The sequence below is a fragment of the Emydura macquarii genome, unplaced genomic scaffold (assembly GCF_026122565.2).
Source record: "Emydura macquarii macquarii isolate MOO-44397 ecotype Brisbane River unplaced genomic scaffold, CSIRO-AGI_Emac_v2 contig_18, whole genome shotgun sequence".
Taxonomy (NCBI): Eukaryota; Metazoa; Chordata; order Testudines; family Chelidae; genus Emydura; species Emydura macquarii.
In genome coordinates, this window is record NW_027130155.1 from 515,822 (window position 1) to 536,250 (window position 20,429).

At 39.2% G+C, this 20,429-nt stretch overlaps 1 protein-coding gene across 5 annotated transcripts in view; it reads left to right on the forward strand.

Annotated features, from left to right (window-relative positions):
- IFT80 (intraflagellar transport 80) overlaps positions 1–20,429 on the forward strand; it is a 117,405-nt gene that overhangs the window by 8,687 nt on the left and 88,289 nt on the right. For all 5 annotated transcript variants that reach the window (XM_067544430.1, XM_067544366.1, XM_067544558.1 and 2 more), the window contains exons 2-3: positions 1,839–1,951; positions 2,473–2,696. In XM_067544430.1, the coding sequence (XP_067400531.1) occupies positions 1,917–1,951; positions 2,473–2,696 (259 nt within the window). In that variant the 5' untranslated portion in view covers positions 1,839–1,916. The remainder of the gene's footprint in view (positions 1–1,838; positions 1,952–2,472; positions 2,697–20,429) is intronic.

A 20,429-nucleotide genomic window follows, 5' to 3' on the forward strand; every position in this document is an offset into this window, starting at 1 on the left:
TCTTTAGTGGTTATAGATCCTTATACTGTCAACAGAGGGGGACAGTGACAGACTGTCACCTTGCCCTGGCTCATGTCCCTGTCCCCTTCCCTTCCTATCATTCCTGTCCACCATTATCCTGCTCCAGCTCCTGTCCCTTTTCCCTCTGCTCCTATCCACCCCCTCACATCAGTTCCTGTCCATCTCTGCTTCCTCTCTCCATCCTCTGGGTCCTACAACCCCTTGTCCTGGCACCCCACTCCTCTCCTATTCCTCACCCATCTGCATTTCAGCCAGGCTGGTTCTTCCTACTCCCCAGTGCCTGGGCACCAGCTGGGTGAGCATTGAGTTGATCTCCCTGCTCTCATATCTAGTGCATGTTGCCACAGCGGCCTCGGAATCCAGGAAGAGCAATTGCAGGGAAACCTCTGTTCAGTCTCTGTAGCCCTGTGATAGAACATGTTCAGTTGCTCTGTGGGGATGGTGTGTGCTCAGAGCAGATAGAGTCTGGCACCTATACTCTGAAGATTCCAACAAGAGTCTGCTGAGTTTGTGCAAATTGAGATTTTTTTTGAGGTTCATAACTTTATCAAATTTGGATGAACTTTCATGGAGATGGCAAAAGGAACATCTGACACCAGGGTGGTACCCCATCAACCCCCCGGCCAAATGTCAAGCCCTTGCTCCAAAGAATGGTGGTGGTAAAGCTTCTGGACAAAATGTTTGTAGTATTTTTTTAAACATGGACAAAATAATGTATTTTTCTCCAAATTTCATTCTTGGAAATGGTTGAACAGTTCTAGCTGAAACTTCCTTTTAAAAAAAAAAAATTAGTCTGAAGCAGAAACCTAGCATGGGAAATTTCAGCTAAAATGATTAAAGTTTGGCAAAGTTATAAGCAACTGAAAACAAGGGTCTTACAATGCGAAGCTTCAGGATGCATTACCAGCTTCATCTATAATTATCTTTATACTGTAATGGCAGGGCATGAATATCTTTATACTCTGACTGATTTCTCTCTCTTATTTTTCTTTTGATACTGCATTTAGGGATGATATTTTCTAAGATGGTCTATGATTTAAACTGTTCATAAAGGGTACCCGGCTAACCCATTGTCAGTATACTCTAGAGGTCTGCAGAATTTCAACATCAACTATTACAGCTAAGCAGTTTTAGCATCACTTGTTCTTGAAATAGTTTAGTGTCCACATTAATCGTCCCAGTTTGCTCATTGTAGATGCACACAGCACTTCCTCCTACGAGCATTGCCCCTGCACATAGTGGTATCTATGACATAATTCTGAACATAGCTCTCTTGAGCACGTGAATAGCATGGAAGAAAACTTGTACTTGGTAGTATATTATATGTTACACATGCAATACGTGCATATTTTGATCATCAATTAGTATAAATTAACATAGCCCACTTGAAGTCAATAGAGCTATGTTAATTTAAACCAACGGGACCTCTGGTCCAAAATATGTAATATATAATAATTATATCAGAGAGAGTCTTAAACCATTTTCTTCAGCAGTCTTAGTTTGTTCCAATTATTGATTTTTAGTTATTCTGTCCTGCCCTTGGAAAGATGCAGATGCCACAGCTAGTCATGAACTACCAGCAAAACTGCTGCCTGTAGATGCCAGCCATGTCCTTCTTTGACTTCCTGTTCTTCTTTGGTCAGTAACGTCATATACATTGGTTCCCTATGCCTAGTTAAAGACTTGTTGTGAATTATATTACTCGTCTTCATTAGAGAACATGTACAATATTAATTGCTTTTAAACATTTTATTTTAGGTATTGGTATTTTGCTTTTTAATGGTGGTTACTCATGACACTTTTTAAACTCTTTACAGCTGTAACCTATCCAGTGAAAAAACATCTTTTAGTCTTTTTAATGCGTCATCTGGACTAGCAAAACCAAGAAATTTGGAATGAGGCTGAAGACGTCACTCCTAAAGGAACCAAAACATATCCTTTGTCAATTTGTCTGCAATAAGATTAACAAACAATAGCACCAAAAAAGCTGTATGCTTCCCTAATACCACCCTGTTCCTCTTAAATGAGTTTCTTCATAGCTCATATTATAGTGCTATAATGAAAACCAAAATCTGACCAAATGTGTTTTGACTTCTGTATTTTGACACCGAGGCCCTCCTCTAGATGGAGCCTAAGCTTTTATCTGTGTTTAATAGATGTGCAATTTAAGTGATCTGATACTGTATGTACTCTTAAAGCCACATACTCTCTAATTCCTTTTTTGCTCTTTATTTTCTTTCTGCTGCCTCTTGACACAAAGAAAAGTAATACAATGTAAAGATATTGCATAAAGAAAAATAACTTATGCATATAGATCTTAAATAGCGAAAATTAAAGATTTTTTTAAAAAATTTTTTCTTTATCACTTTATTTTTACAATACTTAGAGAAGAGGTATATTCTAAGCTTACTGTAAGTAACCAAAAATTCAAGACTTCCTTAATTCAATTTCACATAAAGAATTAGTTAGCTGTGTGGGTTGGACGACAGCTGATGAGCTATATTCATGCAGTGATGATCACCACATCATGAAATGGAACTTGTTAACTAGTGAGACAACTCAAGTAGTGAAGCTTCCTGATGATATCTACCCCATAGATCTTCATTGGTTTCCCAAAGCTATAGGTGGAAAGAAGCAACCCCAAGCTGAGAGTTTTGTACTCACAAGTTCTGATGGTAAGTGTTCCTTAAAATACGTAATCTTTATAAAATCCCAGTAATAAATGCTTATGCAACTCTCAAATTCCAAATTGTTTGCTATCATAATGTGTAATAAAACCAAATTAAAATATAGCAAAACTGTACTGATTTTAAAACTAATTATTTTTACAAAATAACTACTTTTATAATTTTTCCAAGATTACATTATGCCTAATGTGATTGAAAAATACTAGTTACATCCCTTTTTGTATAGGATCAAATTCTGTGATCCTTAATTGAGCAAAATGTTTTCTTTCTGTAGTTCATAAATTCATTGCTTTGTATTTGTGCATATCTATATGGATGTAGAATGTTGGGTTATAACTAATTATTACAATTTTTTGGAAGGAGTATTAAACTTCAGGATTTAAACCAATTTATAACCTGCGCCCTGAATTGGTTTCTAATAGTTATCTCACAACTGTCTGCTGCAGGGTTCTTAACCTTTCTCTAAAGCATTTGGTTCTGGCCACTGTCAGATCCAGGATAGTGGACTGGATGGATCTTGGGTCTGATCCAATATGACAACTCCTATGTGTGGGGTTTGTAATTTTGTTTCCTCTTATTCCTTAAAGAGATTTGATCTTAACCCTGCAATACATTAGCCAGTCCTTGTACCTGTATGAAGCTCTACGCAGCTGCAGGGGCCTGCCCACATACACTGCAGAATCATGGCATTAAGGGGGAAATATGATGATCTTACTAGAAATTTTTTTCCTTGTTTTTTCCCTCACTGTATTCCAGTGAGTGATCAAAGGAAAAGTTTTGGTGCAGAAACCTAATTCTTTAACTTTCCTCAGTAATGAAAATCTGCTGTGAGGTAGCCCATCCAGGAAGGACTGTGTTCATCTCTTTGTTGCTGCTCATACCTGTTATCCAATGTGCTGGCAGAAGCAGCAATCAAGTGAAACTGAAGGAATTCAAAGGAGACTACACTGTGATTGCAAACTGGCAGAGGAAAATATTTTTAAGTAATCAGTATAACCTCCATTTTGCTCAGATTCAGCGGTTCTTCATCCATGAGCTGATCTCATCCAAATGTGGGCCATCTTGGTGGTAGTTATAGAAAGTATAGGTAGACTTGTGTGTCATTTGCATATTGTTGGCACTTAAATCTATGCCATCTTATCACCTCTCCTAGTGGTGACGTAGATATTGAACAAGACCAGAGAAATAAACTGATCCTTGTGTGGGCCTCCACAAATGAGTAGTCTGGTGTCAGAGTTGCAGTTTCTCATCATTGCCTTTTGGGTATGTCCTTCCAGGAAGGATTCATACCATTTTAGTATTTTTCTCTGGACCCCTGCCCAGTCTTTCAAGCAGTACAGCAGTATCTTATGGTCAACAGTGTCAAATGCTTCGGAGAAGTTTCAGGAGGATGAGCAAGGAGGTCTGCCCCACCATCTATTACCAACAGGAAATCCTCCATCACTCCCACTAAAGCTATTTCTGTCCTTTATTCTAGCCTGAATCCACAATGTCAGGAGTAGTATCCAAGCTCCAATTAGATGAGCTTGTGAGTCTTTGGCTAGTTTCTTGTGAACTTACTCAGGAATAGTTGTTTTGATACTAGGCAGTAACTGGCTTGATCTGCCGTATCCAGCGTGAGTTTCTTCAGTGGTGGTTGAACTTAATGCATGTTTGAAGAAGGAAGGGAAAGTTGCTTCCTTGGATGAGACAGTGGCTGCTTGAGTCAGAAGTGGAACCAATTAGCCATGATCCCTTTGCTGACCCTCTAATTTATTAAAATTTTAATAAGTATCCCAACACTCAATTTTCCACTCTGAGAAATACAATCTTTTTCCCCTTTACCGCTGGACAACTGTATTTCTCATAAAGCAAAATAGTTTTGAGTTCTGCAGTGCTGTGTGGCTGTGGCAGATCACAAAACCCCCTGCTGTTTCTCCTCTTCTTCCTTCTCACCTTCCTCCATATAGGAGCAAAGGTCAACGCCAGCCAATCATTATTGCCTAATGGTGGTGTCACCTGGTGATCTCCTCATACAGGCAGGAACTTGTGAGGTCTGAGCAGGCTCAAGTGGCCCAGAGCGGATAGCAGTGCTCCCTTTGGCCTCCCTAGGGGGGTGCAGGCCTGGAGCAAATCACACTGTGTAGGCCCCTCTTAACATTTTTATACTGGTAAAATCTGGGGCTGTCATAGTTGTCAATTTCACTGCTCAACTAGAACAGTGAAATTGACAAGTAAGTCTGCAGGTAGAGCCCAGCCCCAGGACTGAGCAAGCTGCTGGGCTCTCCGCTTGGCTTTCTGGGCACCAGGCTTTGAGCTGGGGAGGAGGGCTGCCACCTGGGCAAGTTGCAGGTGGCTGCCGCCTGCCTGCCAACCCTGGAGGTGGGCGACTACCACCTCCTCTGAGCTGGAGGAGGCTTCCGCACAGGCTGGGACCCAGGGATGTGGGCAGGCAGTGGGCAGCTGCTGTCTATCTTCAAGCCAAGGCGTGGGAGGCTGTCTCAGCTCAGAGCTGGGGTGTGGGTAGCATCCACCCAGCTGCATACCCAGCTTGCAGGGTGCAGGAGTTTGCTGCTGGGCTCCTACCTGGGAGCTGAGACCGGGCAGGACATGGGTGGCTGCCGCCCAGCTTCCCAAAAAGCCAGTGGCTTCTGCCCGGCGTCCCAAAAAGCCGGCAGCTGCTGCCCAGTTTCCCAGGACCGGGTGGCTGCTGTCCACCTCTCAGCTAGGACGTGGGACTGGGCGGGAAGTGGGCGCTGCCGCCTGGTTTCCCCAGAAGTCGGCGGCTGCCACACACCTTCCGTTCACTGGGTTTTTCGCCGTGTACCCCCAGGGGTACACATACCACAGGTTGAGAAACTATCGACTAGATGACCTCCTGAGGTCCCTTCCATCCCTAGTCCTCTATAATTCTAAGACCTATTGAGGAGTGAATGGACTGAATTTAGGGAAAGAAAGCAGTCTGTTTGTTGGGTGGTATATGAGGATTGGAGTCATGTAACTTGAAGTCTTCCCAAATGCGCATATTCTTTTCAACCAAGTGGGATGACAGTTCTTTATAGTGTGTGGTGCCAGGCTTTGCTGTGGACTGTATGCAATCGTGGTTAATGAAGAGTTTTGCTATGTGTGGAAGAGTGCACTCCCCACAGGTGCACCCCCTCCACCCTGATTGCTGAGCATAGGATAACAGTTCATTTGTTGCTTAGTACCTCCTACCAAAAGTTGCACTGACCCTCCTATAATCTCTCTTCTTGTGTCTTGGCCCTCTAAAGTCTGACTTTAAAGTCTGACTTTCTGGGGTATCAACAATCCCACACAGACAGTCCCATTTGATACTGGTTATCAGTATGAAGTCTTCTGCCCTTCCAATGTTTCTCTTCCATTCCACTCTTCTGTCAGATTACTGGCCCCAGAGTTTCTCCCTGGAGTATTTTACCTAAACTCAAAAGCGAGGAGGAAAATATTAAAAGTGACTTTCCCTTTCCCTGGTCTTGAATTTTTAATCCATCCTGGGTCTTCACCCAGCTCTCTGTTCTGAAGAAGACTGTCTACCTGGAGTCTTTCTCCTAGTCTGGATCCTCACTCCAGTATGCCTCCAAGGCCATCTGCCTGTGCATTGATCTTTCAGGCTCTCTTCAGGAATCTGCAACCCTGATATCCTGTCCCATCAGATCCAGGGTGTAAACACCCTCCTGAAACACCTCTGCTCTCTCTTACTCAGTGGAGGACTACTGGTTTCTGTGTCTCTGTCTAAGCTGCTTTCTACTATAAGCTTTTACTCTTTATATAAACAGACCAACTTATCTTCAGTTGGGTCTGGCCCATGCTCCAGGTGCAATCAGATGTGTTAATTGGCCTCTCATGCACACATTAACCCTTCCACTGCCTGTGTGGGGTAAACACCCCATCACACTACCCTGCATAGCTTCTATAGAGGTTGCAAAGAAAGTTCTCTTGGTATAGGCTCAAACACAAAAAACATTTCTCCCGAGTCTATCTGTTTCAACCATTTATTTTCTGTTATTTGCTGTTGAGTTACTATCTCCCTCTGTTCATCTGGTGCAGTGGTCAGAAAATCAAGGAGTTTTTTGTGGACAGTAGGGAGACTCTAGCCTCCACAGTCAATCTGCTGGCCATTTGAAGGCCAGTGTGTCGATTGTTGAGACTAGAGTAATTTTATGAAGATGCACCAGATCCTCAAATCCTTGACGTGTAGAGAGTGCGCCTGTCCTTTAACATATTTTCAAATTTGATGGTATCCAGGAGTTACCCTCAACTTCTTGTATTGGAGAACTTGAGGTTCTTTCTACTATGTTATACTGAACTTGTAGAGACCATTGATGAAATGGTCTGAAATAATGTGGAGCCTTTAAAATTTGCCTTAGTATCATTTGTTACAGAGGCTAGAGCCATTGAGCTTTTGTGGTATGTTCTTGACACTGAGCTTGCTTGTATCCTCTTTGTTTTAGTAGTTTCATATACCCTACATCCAGTCCCAACCAAGTCAGGATTAATATGATGACCCCACACCCTTTCAGGTTATTGCATCCTCCTTTAACTTTACACTTCCAGTTTGAGGTACAGTGATGCATGGAAACTTTTGAAGCATCTGTAGTATTTAGGACAATCTGAAGGTTTGAATGAGATCCAGATGCTCTAAACATCTTGGGGATGGGGAGGGAGGGAGATGATATCCCCGCCCCCATGCCCACAGGCTGCTATTAGATCATAGTGTCTCATAATTTGCTAGGAGTGTGGCTTGAGCCTGCCCTTTTAGTTTAGAGAACAGCAACAACTCTAGGGCAGAAACAGTCCTTCTTGTAGCTAAGATAATGTGTCTGCCCCAGTCCCTAAAACCATTTTATCTGCAGTGAAGGAAATATGGTTACATCCAAATTGCATCCTACCTTCTTGTAAGAAGATGGAGACAAATGTTTTGTACAAGGGGTTGCTTTGTTTTTTATCCCACCCTTCACATGATACTCTCTGGTGCTTGATAAGAAAAATAAGCAGCACTCTCCCTTTCAACCACCACCTCCCCATCACACCTGTCAACTTCTTAAATTTTTGTGTGGCATTATTATTAATGTGTATTATTAATTGTGTGGCATTATTATTAATAATTCACTTGTTAAGCACCATTGCTATATACAATACAATATGGACAGTCCCAGTCACAAGGAGCTTATAATCTAAAATACAGAGGTCAGATAAGAGAGATCCAGAGGATGGTGATAACTTGCAACATTTGTTGTGGGCTTTTATTTTCTTCTAAATTCAGATGGAAATAGAGATGGTTTAGCATTTGTTAGCTTTGCCTAAGAGAGAGCGGTTATGCTTCTGGTTTTATATTTGACTTAACTGACTTCAGATTTTGTCAGTGCCGGTCCTAAGCTGGTTACAGGGTTTCTTTGTTGAGCAAAGTAAGATACTCTCAGAGAGAGACTGTTCTGTTGTACTGCTCTGGTTTGGGAGGTAAGGGACTTGACAATAGAATCCAGGATGCCTGCATGGCAGTGAAGAGCATAAACACTTGGGTACTAGACTAACCAGGATAGAAATTGCTAAAATGCAACTGATATTTCAATTATACATCAGTGAATTAGTGAATCTGTCTTTGATGAGAACTTTTATGTGGTCAGTACAGAATATAGTTTATAGAAATGCAGCATCTTAGAATGAGAACCAAGTCCAGGGTAGTATATTGGATGTAAACAGTTAAATTTACAAGAGTAACTGGTATTATTCCTACCAACGTATTTAAACTGAATGCATGATTATGGGAATCAGGATTCTTCCTGACCATCTTGCATTTTCTACAGTCTCCCAAACAGAGACATTCTTCAGAATCCTCATAAACTGGGCTGGAATTCTATACTTGAACTTTAGCACTTTTTCTTTCACTGTGGGTGTATGAGATCTGAGGGGTAGTTTGTCTGGATTTTTTTAGCCTGCTGATCATTCCATCTCCCTCTCTTTTCCTTTCCTCTCCCTATGGTTTCAGAACTTTGTGCAGAAATGAGGTACTTAAAATCTGAAATTTATTAAGCATGTAAAGAATGAAATTTCTCTCTAGTGGCCCTTATAGTCACTTAGCTATTTTGCAAGTTTGGTAGTACTTGCAAGATCTACTAGGGCTCAGTACAAAATTTTTGTTATGAGCATTTATTTCTTAAAATTGCTTGATGTGTCAAACCAAAATGTACAGTTCTGAGTATATAGCAAAGCATGAAGGTCCCAGTCCTGCAGACTTATGCATGTGCTTAACTTTGTACACTGGTGAGAATCACACTGTCAATGGGATGACTGCAGTGTGTAAAATTAAGCAAGCACATAAGCCTAAAAATTCAGTAATATGAAGATATATACTGTTCCCTATTTGTTGCTGTCAGTGTGTTTCAAAAAAATTGATGATTATTAAATCAGATTGATTACTAAAAATAAAAACAAAAAACTAAACCCCCAAACATTCTGTTTTGGGCATTGTACATATAGAAAGGCCACTGTTATATTTTAATCTCTTCCTAATATATTTATTGGGGCATCCCACGTATTAACATAGTTACTTAACAAGTCATGCTAAGTCATGCCTCATGGTACAAGGTGGGAAACAATTTTTCTTTCTATTTCCTCTCTTCTTCTGATTCACTTAATTTTGAAAACATCTTTCAGAACAAAGTTTAATTTTTAGTCTGGGGAGGGGAAAACAATACAAAGGAACCATTAGATTTTTCTGTGAAATTTTTAGAATAATAAACTTGGTGCTTGAAATGCCAGTCTTTGAGCAAATGTTTTATTTCTTAATTGTTCCATCTTTATAGAAATCAATATAATCTAGCATGGAGTATCACTGGTTATCCTTCACACCAAAGATGACATAAGACTGTAATGTACTTTTTTAAATCTCTTACCAAATACTTTCATATCACTAAAATGTGGTAATCCAGAGAACTTCATGCTTGGAGTAGATCTCTTTAGAGAACCAAGTGGTCAAAATGCCCAGCTATATAGACCAGCTATATGGATGAATCCAAAAACATCAGTTACTGGTTTGATTGATGATTTGATGTCTCAGGTTTTCATATAACAATAGAAAACTCCAAGAAAAAAACATTGTCAGATGATCAGATATAGTTGAGGCTATATGCAGAACACTAGAGGCAAGTACACATCATGAAAGAACAAAGTAAAATGTGACCATGATTACACATATACCTATAAATGTTTGGCTGAAGTTCCAAGTTTATTCTAATAACTTCGGAAAATGGAGTCCCAGAAACACTTTACCCAAGGTATTCATTTTGAATAATGAGCATTTTCCAAGGTACTGACTATTCTGAATTATCAGAAGCTGGGTCAGATTGGGTCCTTTGTCAGGTGTCTTTAATATATACAGATTGATATGTAACAGTCATTTTAAAAAAATTTGGTAGTGTGCACACTGAAAACAGCACAATGGAATTCCTATGTAGCGTTAGGCATTTAGATGGATACTAATGCGTTTTTCAGGGCACCACTAGATCATCAATCAAACTTTTAAATATTCACCCTCTGTGTACGTAAACCAAAGGAATGCCTCTTACATGATAGTAAACCAATATTAATTTTATTTATGGCATTAATATTGCAACCAGAAACCCCATGGGTACAAAAAAGATTTATGAATGCATCCTGCACTCTTTACAGCAAGGGAGAAAGTAAAATGTTCTCTTGATAGCTCTCCTGACCACATATATAATAAATGGACCTTAGGCCCCTTGAGAATATTTAAACATCATAGTGGCTACTATAAGTCAACAGTTAATCAAATTAATAGTAATAACAAATTTCTTGTAAACTAAAACAGTACTATAGTATTTTACTGAGTTAACAGCTACTACTGATACATTTAAAATCGGTCACTTTGGCAGTCAGCTTACACACAATACAGTGTTTATTTTATTTATTGTTTTTTGTTTGGTTGGTTTTTTGGTGCTCATCACCATACTGTCTGAACACCTCACAAATGTGAATGAATTTATTCTCTCATCCCCTTCCTGAGATAGGGAAGAATTATCCACATTTTACACATTGGGAATTGAAGTAGAGAAAGAGAGAGAGCGCCTAATTTTTCAGAAATGCTCTGAATCCAAAATTCAGAGGAAACTGCCTATGCTCAGCTCCCCTGAAACTTTTTTAAAATGTCTGATCCAGAGGCAGAGATGCTTTCCATTGTGTACAACTGGAAAGTGATGTGCATAAGGTGTTGTATGAGGTCCATATAAATGGAGGAATAAATCCAGGATTTCCTGATTCCCAGTGTTATGGAAGACTATTTTTCCACTCTACATTTAACTGAAATGTAACACAGATAAATTATAGGCAGAGTTGTTATGATTGCTCAACATTTCCCATTATAATATCCTGTTTTCGTTTGTTATAACTTTGCTGAACTTTAACTATCCAACCTGAAATTACTCATTCCAGGTGTCTGCCTCACCTAAATTTTTGGGAGAAATTTTCCAGCTACAATGGTCAATCAGAACGGAGAATAAAATTGGGGAAAACACATCATTTACCCATGTGAAATATATATAATGTATAGAAATAAATAATCTTGCTCACTAAATGAGGTGGGTCCTGAGGATAAACTAGCACATGGGATCATATAATTGGTCTGTATCGTAATGCATATACACAAAAGAGCTCAACTAAGGTTTCATGGTCAATCTTAATTCTAGCATTTCCCAATTTTTGAGCACTTGACTCTGAAACATTGATGTTCTTTTAACTTAGTTCTTTTCTTTTTTGTAGACTAATTGGCTGAGCTTGTGAAGGCCTTAAACACAGAAATGCCATCAACTTGAGTGTCTGTCTGTATGTAATGTGATAACTTTTAAATGCTGCATCTGATCAATTTCAAAACTTCAGGGAATGTTTAAGGTATCAGTGGCCAGAACTCTGTCTTACTTTCCCCAAAAAACAATAAATAAAAGGGGGAAATTGGGGGACAAGTGAACCCTCTGCCAGCTCTTTAGCACAGCCATAGCCTCAAACTCCTCTGCAATTGTCTATAGATCAAACTATTTGGTTGCATCCATTAATATCTTCCAGCATAAAAATACTTGTCTCACCTCTGCCTGTCCTTCCAGTAGAGTTTAACACGTTGGCATCCTGAATGTCTTATCCCCCAGACAAGAATAATGTGTGAAGGAGTAAGATGGGGACCATAGTATAGGAAAGGGGCACACAATGCCTGGTGGTGATATGGAGACCGTAGAACCCTGATATGGAGGCAAAGGGTTGAGGCAGAGCCCCTGGTATGGGAGGGACTGAAGGACTCTGCTATGGGGTCACATAGAACCTTTATCTTGCGGGTGGGGGAAATGGGAGACCCTGAAGTAGGGGGCACACAGAACCTCTGGTATGAGGTTGAAGGAGGGGATGGAGTGCAGGTGGGAAGTGGGAATGGTGGTGCACATACAGCAGCCACTATAGGAGGGGAATGGAGGCACCAGTATGGAAAGAGGGGAAAATGGGGGAGAGGAGGGTGAGACACAGAACTCTGTCAGATTGTTTTGTGGGGAGTTTCAGAGAGTACCTGCAGAAAAGGTGGTTAGGAAGGTATCATTTGGGGGTGGGGGGTGAGGAGAAGGGAAATGAAGGGATACAAGAAGCTCCTGATGCGTGCAATAGGCTTGGACTGCAGAAGCTGTAGGGTGTACCCATAGTTTAGCCATTCCAGCTTTTTTTTTAGCTTTGTTGTAATAGTTTTTTGTGTTCGTTTTTTTTGTTTTGTTTTTGTTTTTTGTTTTTTTTGTTTTGTTTTGTTTGTTTTTGTTTTTTTATTCTGTAGATCGGGGTTGGCCAAACTTATTGACCCTCTGAGCCGCATACGATGATCTTCAGACGTTCAGGAGCTGGGGCCCGCCTGCTGGGGCTCAGAGCTTCAGCCCCACTCCTTCTGAAACCCTGAGCCCTGAAAGGTGCGCCTCATGGGGCTGAAGCCCCAAGACCCCTACCCCTCTGGCAGAAGCCCCTAACCCCACCATCCTGCCACAGGACATGATGCAATCCTGCAATTTTTCTGAATATCCTCAACACCCAATTGATTTAATTGGTTGATAACTCTTGGCAATTTACCAAGTCCAGTGGAAGCTGAATATCATGTTTTTACTGGGTCAGATTAATTTCTGGTGGAATTACACTAGAAGTAAACTATAACCTTTTGGTTTTAATTCCGAGTTACATGTCTGTCTCTTGCGATATAACTCTAAGTTTATTTTTTACTTAAGTGGATGTTCTTGTCATCATGTTGCTTTCCAAAATTAAAGAAAACATAAATTTAAAAAATTGATCATAAGGCAGTAATTCACAAAGCTCATAAGGACAGCTGTTTTTTCACCTAATTTATGTTATACCGGTGATGATGATATCATTTAACAATAAGTCAACGTTTAAGAGTGGCTTATGATAGCTAATGAACAAAACAGACAGTGTTCATGTTCAATATTTGAATAGGCTGTTAATCTCCAATTCGAAAACCCTCCAGCAATGCAAAGCACCATTAAGTTTAAGGATATTTCTAGCTTCATTACATAATAAAACCAAAAAAAGGACCAGTATTTTACATATCTGAAGACTTAATGTAAGGCTGCAGTTGAGTCACTTCCATCTACTCCAGTGCTGCGCAAACTTTTCCAGTCACCCCCCCTTACCATTAACAGAATCTGTCCGCACCCCCAATTACTGCACAGCCAAGGCTTCCTCAGCAGTAGTTGTTTTCATCTGCATTAGGAACATATAGAAAAATGAAAGACAAAAGACATTGTTCATTGAAATTTGCCTTTTTATATATATTACACACACAACTATGTTAAAAGAACACTATTAAGGTTGAAAAGTCAAGCACTCAGAATTTAGGAAATGCCAGTGTTAGGCTGTCTGTGTGATCTTAATTTGGTCTCCTCCTGCATATGCAGTATGATAGTCTTTAATTACATGATTACATGCTATTTAATTTTTTCCACAGGACCTCTGCCTCATTCAGGGCCTGCTCTCATGATGAATTAGGATTGTATAGTGAAGGAAACTGTTGTCTGTAGGACCTCTGCTTTATTAGTTGCAGAAGTTAGAAGGTATGTAGTGAAAGAGGTAGGAGACTACAGGAAGAGAAAGGATGGTCTCATGATGAAGGCGATTCAATGCTTCTTTGTAAAATTGGATTCTATCCCTGCAACAGAGTTCCTATGTGATTGACTAAGTCACTGAAACCAAGTGTTTCACAGGTGGTCACTAATTGTGTTCCTTATATTTTGGGGGGGATACCTGATTTGAGACCTTGGGGTCTGATTTGCAGATATTCTGAGCACTCATAGATACAACAGAAATCAATAGGAGCTGTGCTTTGAATATATTAGGGACTATATAATTCTAAGTACTGTAAAAATCAGGTCCTAGGTGTCTCAACCGGGGCACCCACAATTAGTTAATACTTTTGACCTTAATCTTTCTGTTTCAGCTCCCCAAATGTAAAATGGGGATAATGATACATAGCGATTTCATACGGGTGTTAAAATAAACTGATTAATATTTGTGAAGCACTCAGGTACTATAGTGATGATGAGCAGCACCATAGAAAAGTGTGTGAAGAAGTTGATGATTCAATTTTCAGAACAGGGTTGGAATAGTGTGTAGTAAATAAGGTATGGGACTACTTTGTTGTATGTGGGGGGGGGGGGAAACAAAATATTGAACAGTTGCATCTTAATGGAGCATCCATTCTGTGTACTAAATGAGGCAGGGGTTCTGTGGAAAAAATAAAAGCCAGAAGGGACCATTGTGATAATCTGCTCTGACATCTTTCACAACATAGGCCACAGGGCTTCGCTCAATTCCTATTTGAACTAGAGCATGTCTTTCAGAAAAATGTAGCTGAGGTCTTGCCTGACGTGTAATTAATACATGGATGGAGGCTTCATTTCTTGGAGGATAGAATTAGGGAGCTAAACAGATCATTAGGCTGAAAACAGAATGTTTTTGCTAAATAAGATAAGTAAATAGGTCAGTAGGCTAAAAAGACTATGTCTGAACTAGCTAAGAAAAGTGGGAGAACATCCAAGGAACAAAGGACAAAATAAGTTAAAGAATAGGATCAGGGCAATGAGTAGGTCAAGCATAGATAATGCATGGACAGAGCATGCACTGAATGGATTGGTTCCTGCAAAGTAACCATGCCAATCCAAAAAGGTGTGATCCAAATGTAATGAGATGTGTAATGTATATAAAGGGAGAGGGTTTTTGTGTAACTTTGGAGTTGTGATGTACCCTGCATCCTCCCTCCCCTACTTTTGAGTCTGATCAACTGAGCGTAGTGATGCTGTAAGCCAAATAAAGGTACCTGAGTGACTAAGTCTGGAGTCAAACTGAGTTTTTTTTCGGAAGCCAAATGAAAAAAGTCTTGGAGGGAATCCCAACAAACATCCAAACTTGATTTAAAATTTGTAATGGAGGATCCACCGTAGCTCTTAGTAGGTTGTTCCACTACTTAATTACCTTGTTGGTTGTTTGTTTTTAAAATTGTGCCATATTTCTACTCTAAATTTGTCTAGCTTCAATCTTCTAGCCATTGATTCTTTTTATACCTTTTGTCTACTAGAATGAAGAGCCCTCTATTATCAAACATTTTGTTCTTCATGTAGTTATTTATAGATTGCGATTAAATCACCCTTTGACCTTCTCTTTGTTAAACCTAAATAAAGTGAACTCCTTGAGTCTCTCATTATACAAGACGTTTTCCAATCCTTAATCATTCTTCAATCAGAACTGGACATGGTATTTCAGTTGTGGTTGCACTAGTGCCAAATACAGAGCCAAATATAAGCTCTCTAATCCTACTCAATATCCTGTCTTCACACATTCAAGGATTATATTACCCTTCTAAAAAAAGCATTGTACTGGGAGCTTATGATCAGCTGATTATTCACCATGACCTCAATGTTGGGGTTTTTTGGTTTGTTTGGTTTTTTTCCCCCCTCCCCAGAGTTACTGCTTTCCAGGGTAGAGTTCCCCTTCTTGTAAATATGGCCTTGGTTCCCAAATGTATGACTTTACAACTATGTTGGCGTGCATAATGTTTGATGGTGTCCAGCTTGCCAAGTGATCCAGATCATTTTGTGTCAGTGACCCGTTCTTTTCATTATTTACCAGTTTTTTCATTAGCACATTTTATCAGTAATTTTTTTCCGTGTAGTTGATAAATAGCATAGAGCCAAAAACAGATTCCTGTAGGACTCTCAGAAACACACCCACTTGATGATGACACCCCATTTACAAATTACATTTGAGACCTATCTGTAAGCCAATTTTTTCATCTGTTTAATGTGTGCCATGTTAATTGTGTATTGTTCCTTACTCCCTCCCGCACGAAGCTTTCAGTAGTTTGCCTCCCTCCTGGCTCCTTGTCCAATTTGTTCCCCTCTCCCACTCGCCTTCAGTCATCCCCCACACCCACCTTCTCCAGCCCCACTGACTCCTGGTCCCTGACTTCCCAGCTTCCTGTCCCAGTCTACTCCCACCATATCCCCATGTCTGATTTTTATCCCCTCTGCATTTGAATCGGACAGTTTCTACTGCTGCAGTTTGGGCCCCATGGGGGATCATTGAAAGTCCAGGAGAGACAAACTCCCTGCTCTTAATTCCTGTGCCTGGCCTGCAACAGCCCAGAACTGCAGTTACAGGGAGAGTACTGTTCAAATCTGGGCTTAAGCATTCTCAGTAGAGATGGAATCTTAGGGAATTTAGCTGCAAAGTCTATTGGGCATGTGTGAATTGTGAGTTCTCAAAGGTTTATAACTTGGTTAGATTTGGGTGGATTTTCACAGGAACAACAAAAGGTACATTACTGACAAAAAGTCCACCCCACTGTCAGATTTCTTGTCCCTGCTCCAAAGCATGGGGGCGCTAGACTTCTTCAAAGAAAAGGTATCTGGAATTTAACATGAGCAAAATCCTTTTTCCTAGCTTCATTCTCGGAAACAGCTGAACCATTTGTTAAAGAATTAAAAAATCAACCTGAGGTAGACACTTAACACGAAAATTTTAATCCAAATGGTTAAAGTTTGGCAAAGTTTTATAAGCAACTCAGAACATGGTCTGATAGTGGGAAGTGTCGGGGTGATCCTAATAATAGGTGGTACTACCGGCCTCACTTAATATAAACTTTTTTTTTTCCCTGGGCTAAATCACATCAACTTCTGTATCACTATCTTAACCCTAAAAATATAGCCTGTGGCTGTACCCTTAGAAAAATGTCAAGCTCTGTCTTAAAGTGATTTATAGTATTTCTGCAGCTCCTTTGGCAATCATTTCTAAAGTAAATCCAACCTTTATCTAAAGAATTCTGAGTTTCTTAGGGGTAGTACCCTAGTTAACTTCAATTTTACGGTCTTTGGTCATCAGTTGATGATCTTAAATAGGTTGGGATCCATAAAGGAAATGGAAAAAAAATAGATTTTATATACCTCTATAAGATGTTGCCTTTCATCCTCAGTCCTCCAACCAAATTTACTTAGACATGACAAAGCATTCATTATAACCAAACCCTACAAATCCTGATTTCTTTGATTTAATTTTTTTCAATGTCTCTTGTGTACCATCATGATGAGAACTGCAACTTACATTGCAAATGAAGCATTAATTATAAAGGAATCTGTGAAATAGGTCAGGGTCAAAATTGAACATATCTAGGAATTGCTGATCTCCAAACAGTAAGTATCTCTTTATTTTGAAAGTTGGCAATTATATCAGTGAGATAATAAAGATAATCCATCCTATTTATAGGATCCATTAAAAAATGTAGAAATGTCACTTGTTTTTGCAGCATTTTATTTGGCATGATTTCTGGCATGATTATTGTGGATCCTACAAATATAATAGTTTTCCTTTAGCATCTCAGTGATATAGTAATGGATTTTTAAAATATATGTACAAGGGTAAGGTTTTGCAGCATTTTAAAAAGTCAGTTCTCTCATGTATACCACAGAAACCCCATTCACATGAAAGAAGACAAGAGTTTGGCCCTCTGTTTCTAGAGAAAGAAAACTTATATTAATACTACATAATTTCTGCCAAATCACTCAGCTGTACTCAGTGGTTCGGATTTAAAAAGTCAGCTTTTACCAATAGTTAATTTTGCTCTCTCAGATATCACACGTTATCTTCTTTTTGTATATCTCCTTCCATAACTATGTGATTAGAAATCAGTATCCACATTCACACACAACAAGGGTACAACTTTAGCGCTGTTTCTATTCTAGAATGTAATGGTGTGTTACTGAGCTAGTTGGATAGAAGCAGTATAAGCAAAATCGGCTGTTAGTCAACACCCGCCATATTGATTCAATTTAAAAACTCTTGCACTTGCCTGGCACCATGCTAGGGCCATTTAAATTTTTTGCAATACCTTCTGGGTGCCTATCCCACAGTTCTTGGAACAGCTCCTTGAAGCACTGGATTCTGAGAGATTGAGATTTAAGGGAACCCAGGGAATTGTGTAAATTGAAGTGAAACTCCTGTAATCCCACAGGAAAAATCCCTGATTTCCCTAGAGTCACTGGTGTGAATGTAAAAACACATTTACAATGGCAGAAGAACTGTTGTACAGATGTAAACTGCACCATGTGTTTAAAATCAGTTACAAAAATTGTAGTTGTAGTATACACAGGCCCTTTGGGCTAAATCTTCCTTTTAGATGTTTAGGGGCCACTCCCATAATTCAATGAGAGCTGTGTACATATGATGTCAAACTTTGTTTATTGGATTGATCACTGGATTTACTGTGAATCTGTGTTGATTGGCTCATGGATTTTATTCTTCGATTTCTTAACTAATGAATTTCCTTAAGCCGCTGTCTAAGTCATTGAGTTTGTTGTGGTTATGTTCCCCCATTTATGCTGTTCTTCTCTATCCTCAGTCACAGGCACACTATACTCCTTTTAGATAAACAAAGGTATTTTTATATAGTCCACGGCAGCACACCACTTGGTACCTTTCTCTAAAATTAACTCTAATTAACCCCATTGCTTTCTAGATTTTAATAGGGGAAAAATTATATTGGTGAAGTGTTTCAAATTTTACAAATATGAAATAATTTTGATCTAGTTAACAAGTGAGGAATAGATGCACAAAAATTCACCTTCAGTAGGCTAATAGTCAAGTATTAGCATATGAATGTTTGCAAAAGGAAAGACTGGAATTCAAAGTGGAAACAAAATTGTTTGAAAGATTTAATCTTTACTCACCAAGATCTGTGTCCATGCTGCTTTAATGAGTTTATGGTGTGCAAACAACCAAGCTTTCTTCCACAATGGGAAAATGTTGGAGCAGCACATTCCATCTTTGGCTTTGCTGGATAAAGCACAACATAAGACAGCCCCAGTATCTGGAGCCTCTGCTTCGCATCAGAGAATGCCCTTTTTTTTCTTTCCCCCTCTCCCTCCTGCGAAAGCACAGGCACATAACTGGGAGAAAAGCCAGCTTCAGAGTCTTTAAAAGTAATTTTCATACAATCCTGGGAATTACCACCTCAGCTACTTTCTTCAGTGGTGACTTTATACACAGAGGTAAAGTGATTGATATAAGATGGTGCATTTAGGAAATATATTAATCTCTAGGAGATTTATTAGTCATTTCTTTGAGAACTGTTTTTTTAATTCTCCTGTCATCTAACTGTTGCCGAGCAGTTAGTTTCTAATTGAATTAACAATCTTTGTTTCAAACTGCATTGCTGGAATAGACTATATTTCACTAAGTACAATTGTGCCCATCTACGTCTATCTCCAAATTTTTTTGATTTATGATTTAGGCATTAGCTTTCCTTTAAATGTAGAGAATGACTTAAAAGGTAACATTTTATAGTTGACAGTTGTGGTTATTGTATAAGATACTAGACTATTATAAAAAACTGTATATTCCATTGTTAAAGTCTGTATATTTATCTTGGTATTTTGATTACAAAAATATAAAATTTGGTCCCATTAGAATCCTTTTATAAAAAGAAATCCAGATATGAAGTATTCTATGTCAAATTAAATGTGCACAATCCCACTTTGAGCTAGCAGAAAACCAAAAGTAATATTTCATAGCTAGAATTCCAATAAAGAACTATATTTCACAATACCACTACCCAACAATGAATTTAACTGCCCTGAAATTAAGTTGCAAGTTTAAAAAAACCTCTCAAATGTTTTTACTATAACACAAAATCTTTAATACTGGCTGAAAACCTGCAAACTCAGGGCATTGGTAATAGAATATATATCCTTTAACTTCTACTGCATGTTGCCCATGTAGCTGTCTGGAATGTGAGCGTAGATTGGCATCATGTCCTCATCACTAACTCTATTCCCCACAATATCTACAATTCCAGAAGACAGAATGTATGTTTCATCCACTCTGTGTTTTGAAACATTTTTCATACAGAATGGATAGAAAAGGGTAAGTAGGTGACTATCTTTCTTGTAGGGTATGAAATGTGGCTAGCAATTTAGCTTCATTTTTCAGATTTGTTTGTCGTTCAGGGCACAACAAACCTGGGTGCAGCCAGTTTGCTTTCTTGCAAGTTTGATACTGCTCCCATTCAGGTCAATTGGAAAAAGTCCCATTGACCTGAATGGTGCTAGATCAAGTCCTACATCAAAATTGGGTATCTTTTATGCTTTCACTTGATTACATGGTTCAGATTTCACGGAAAGGGCAAATTTT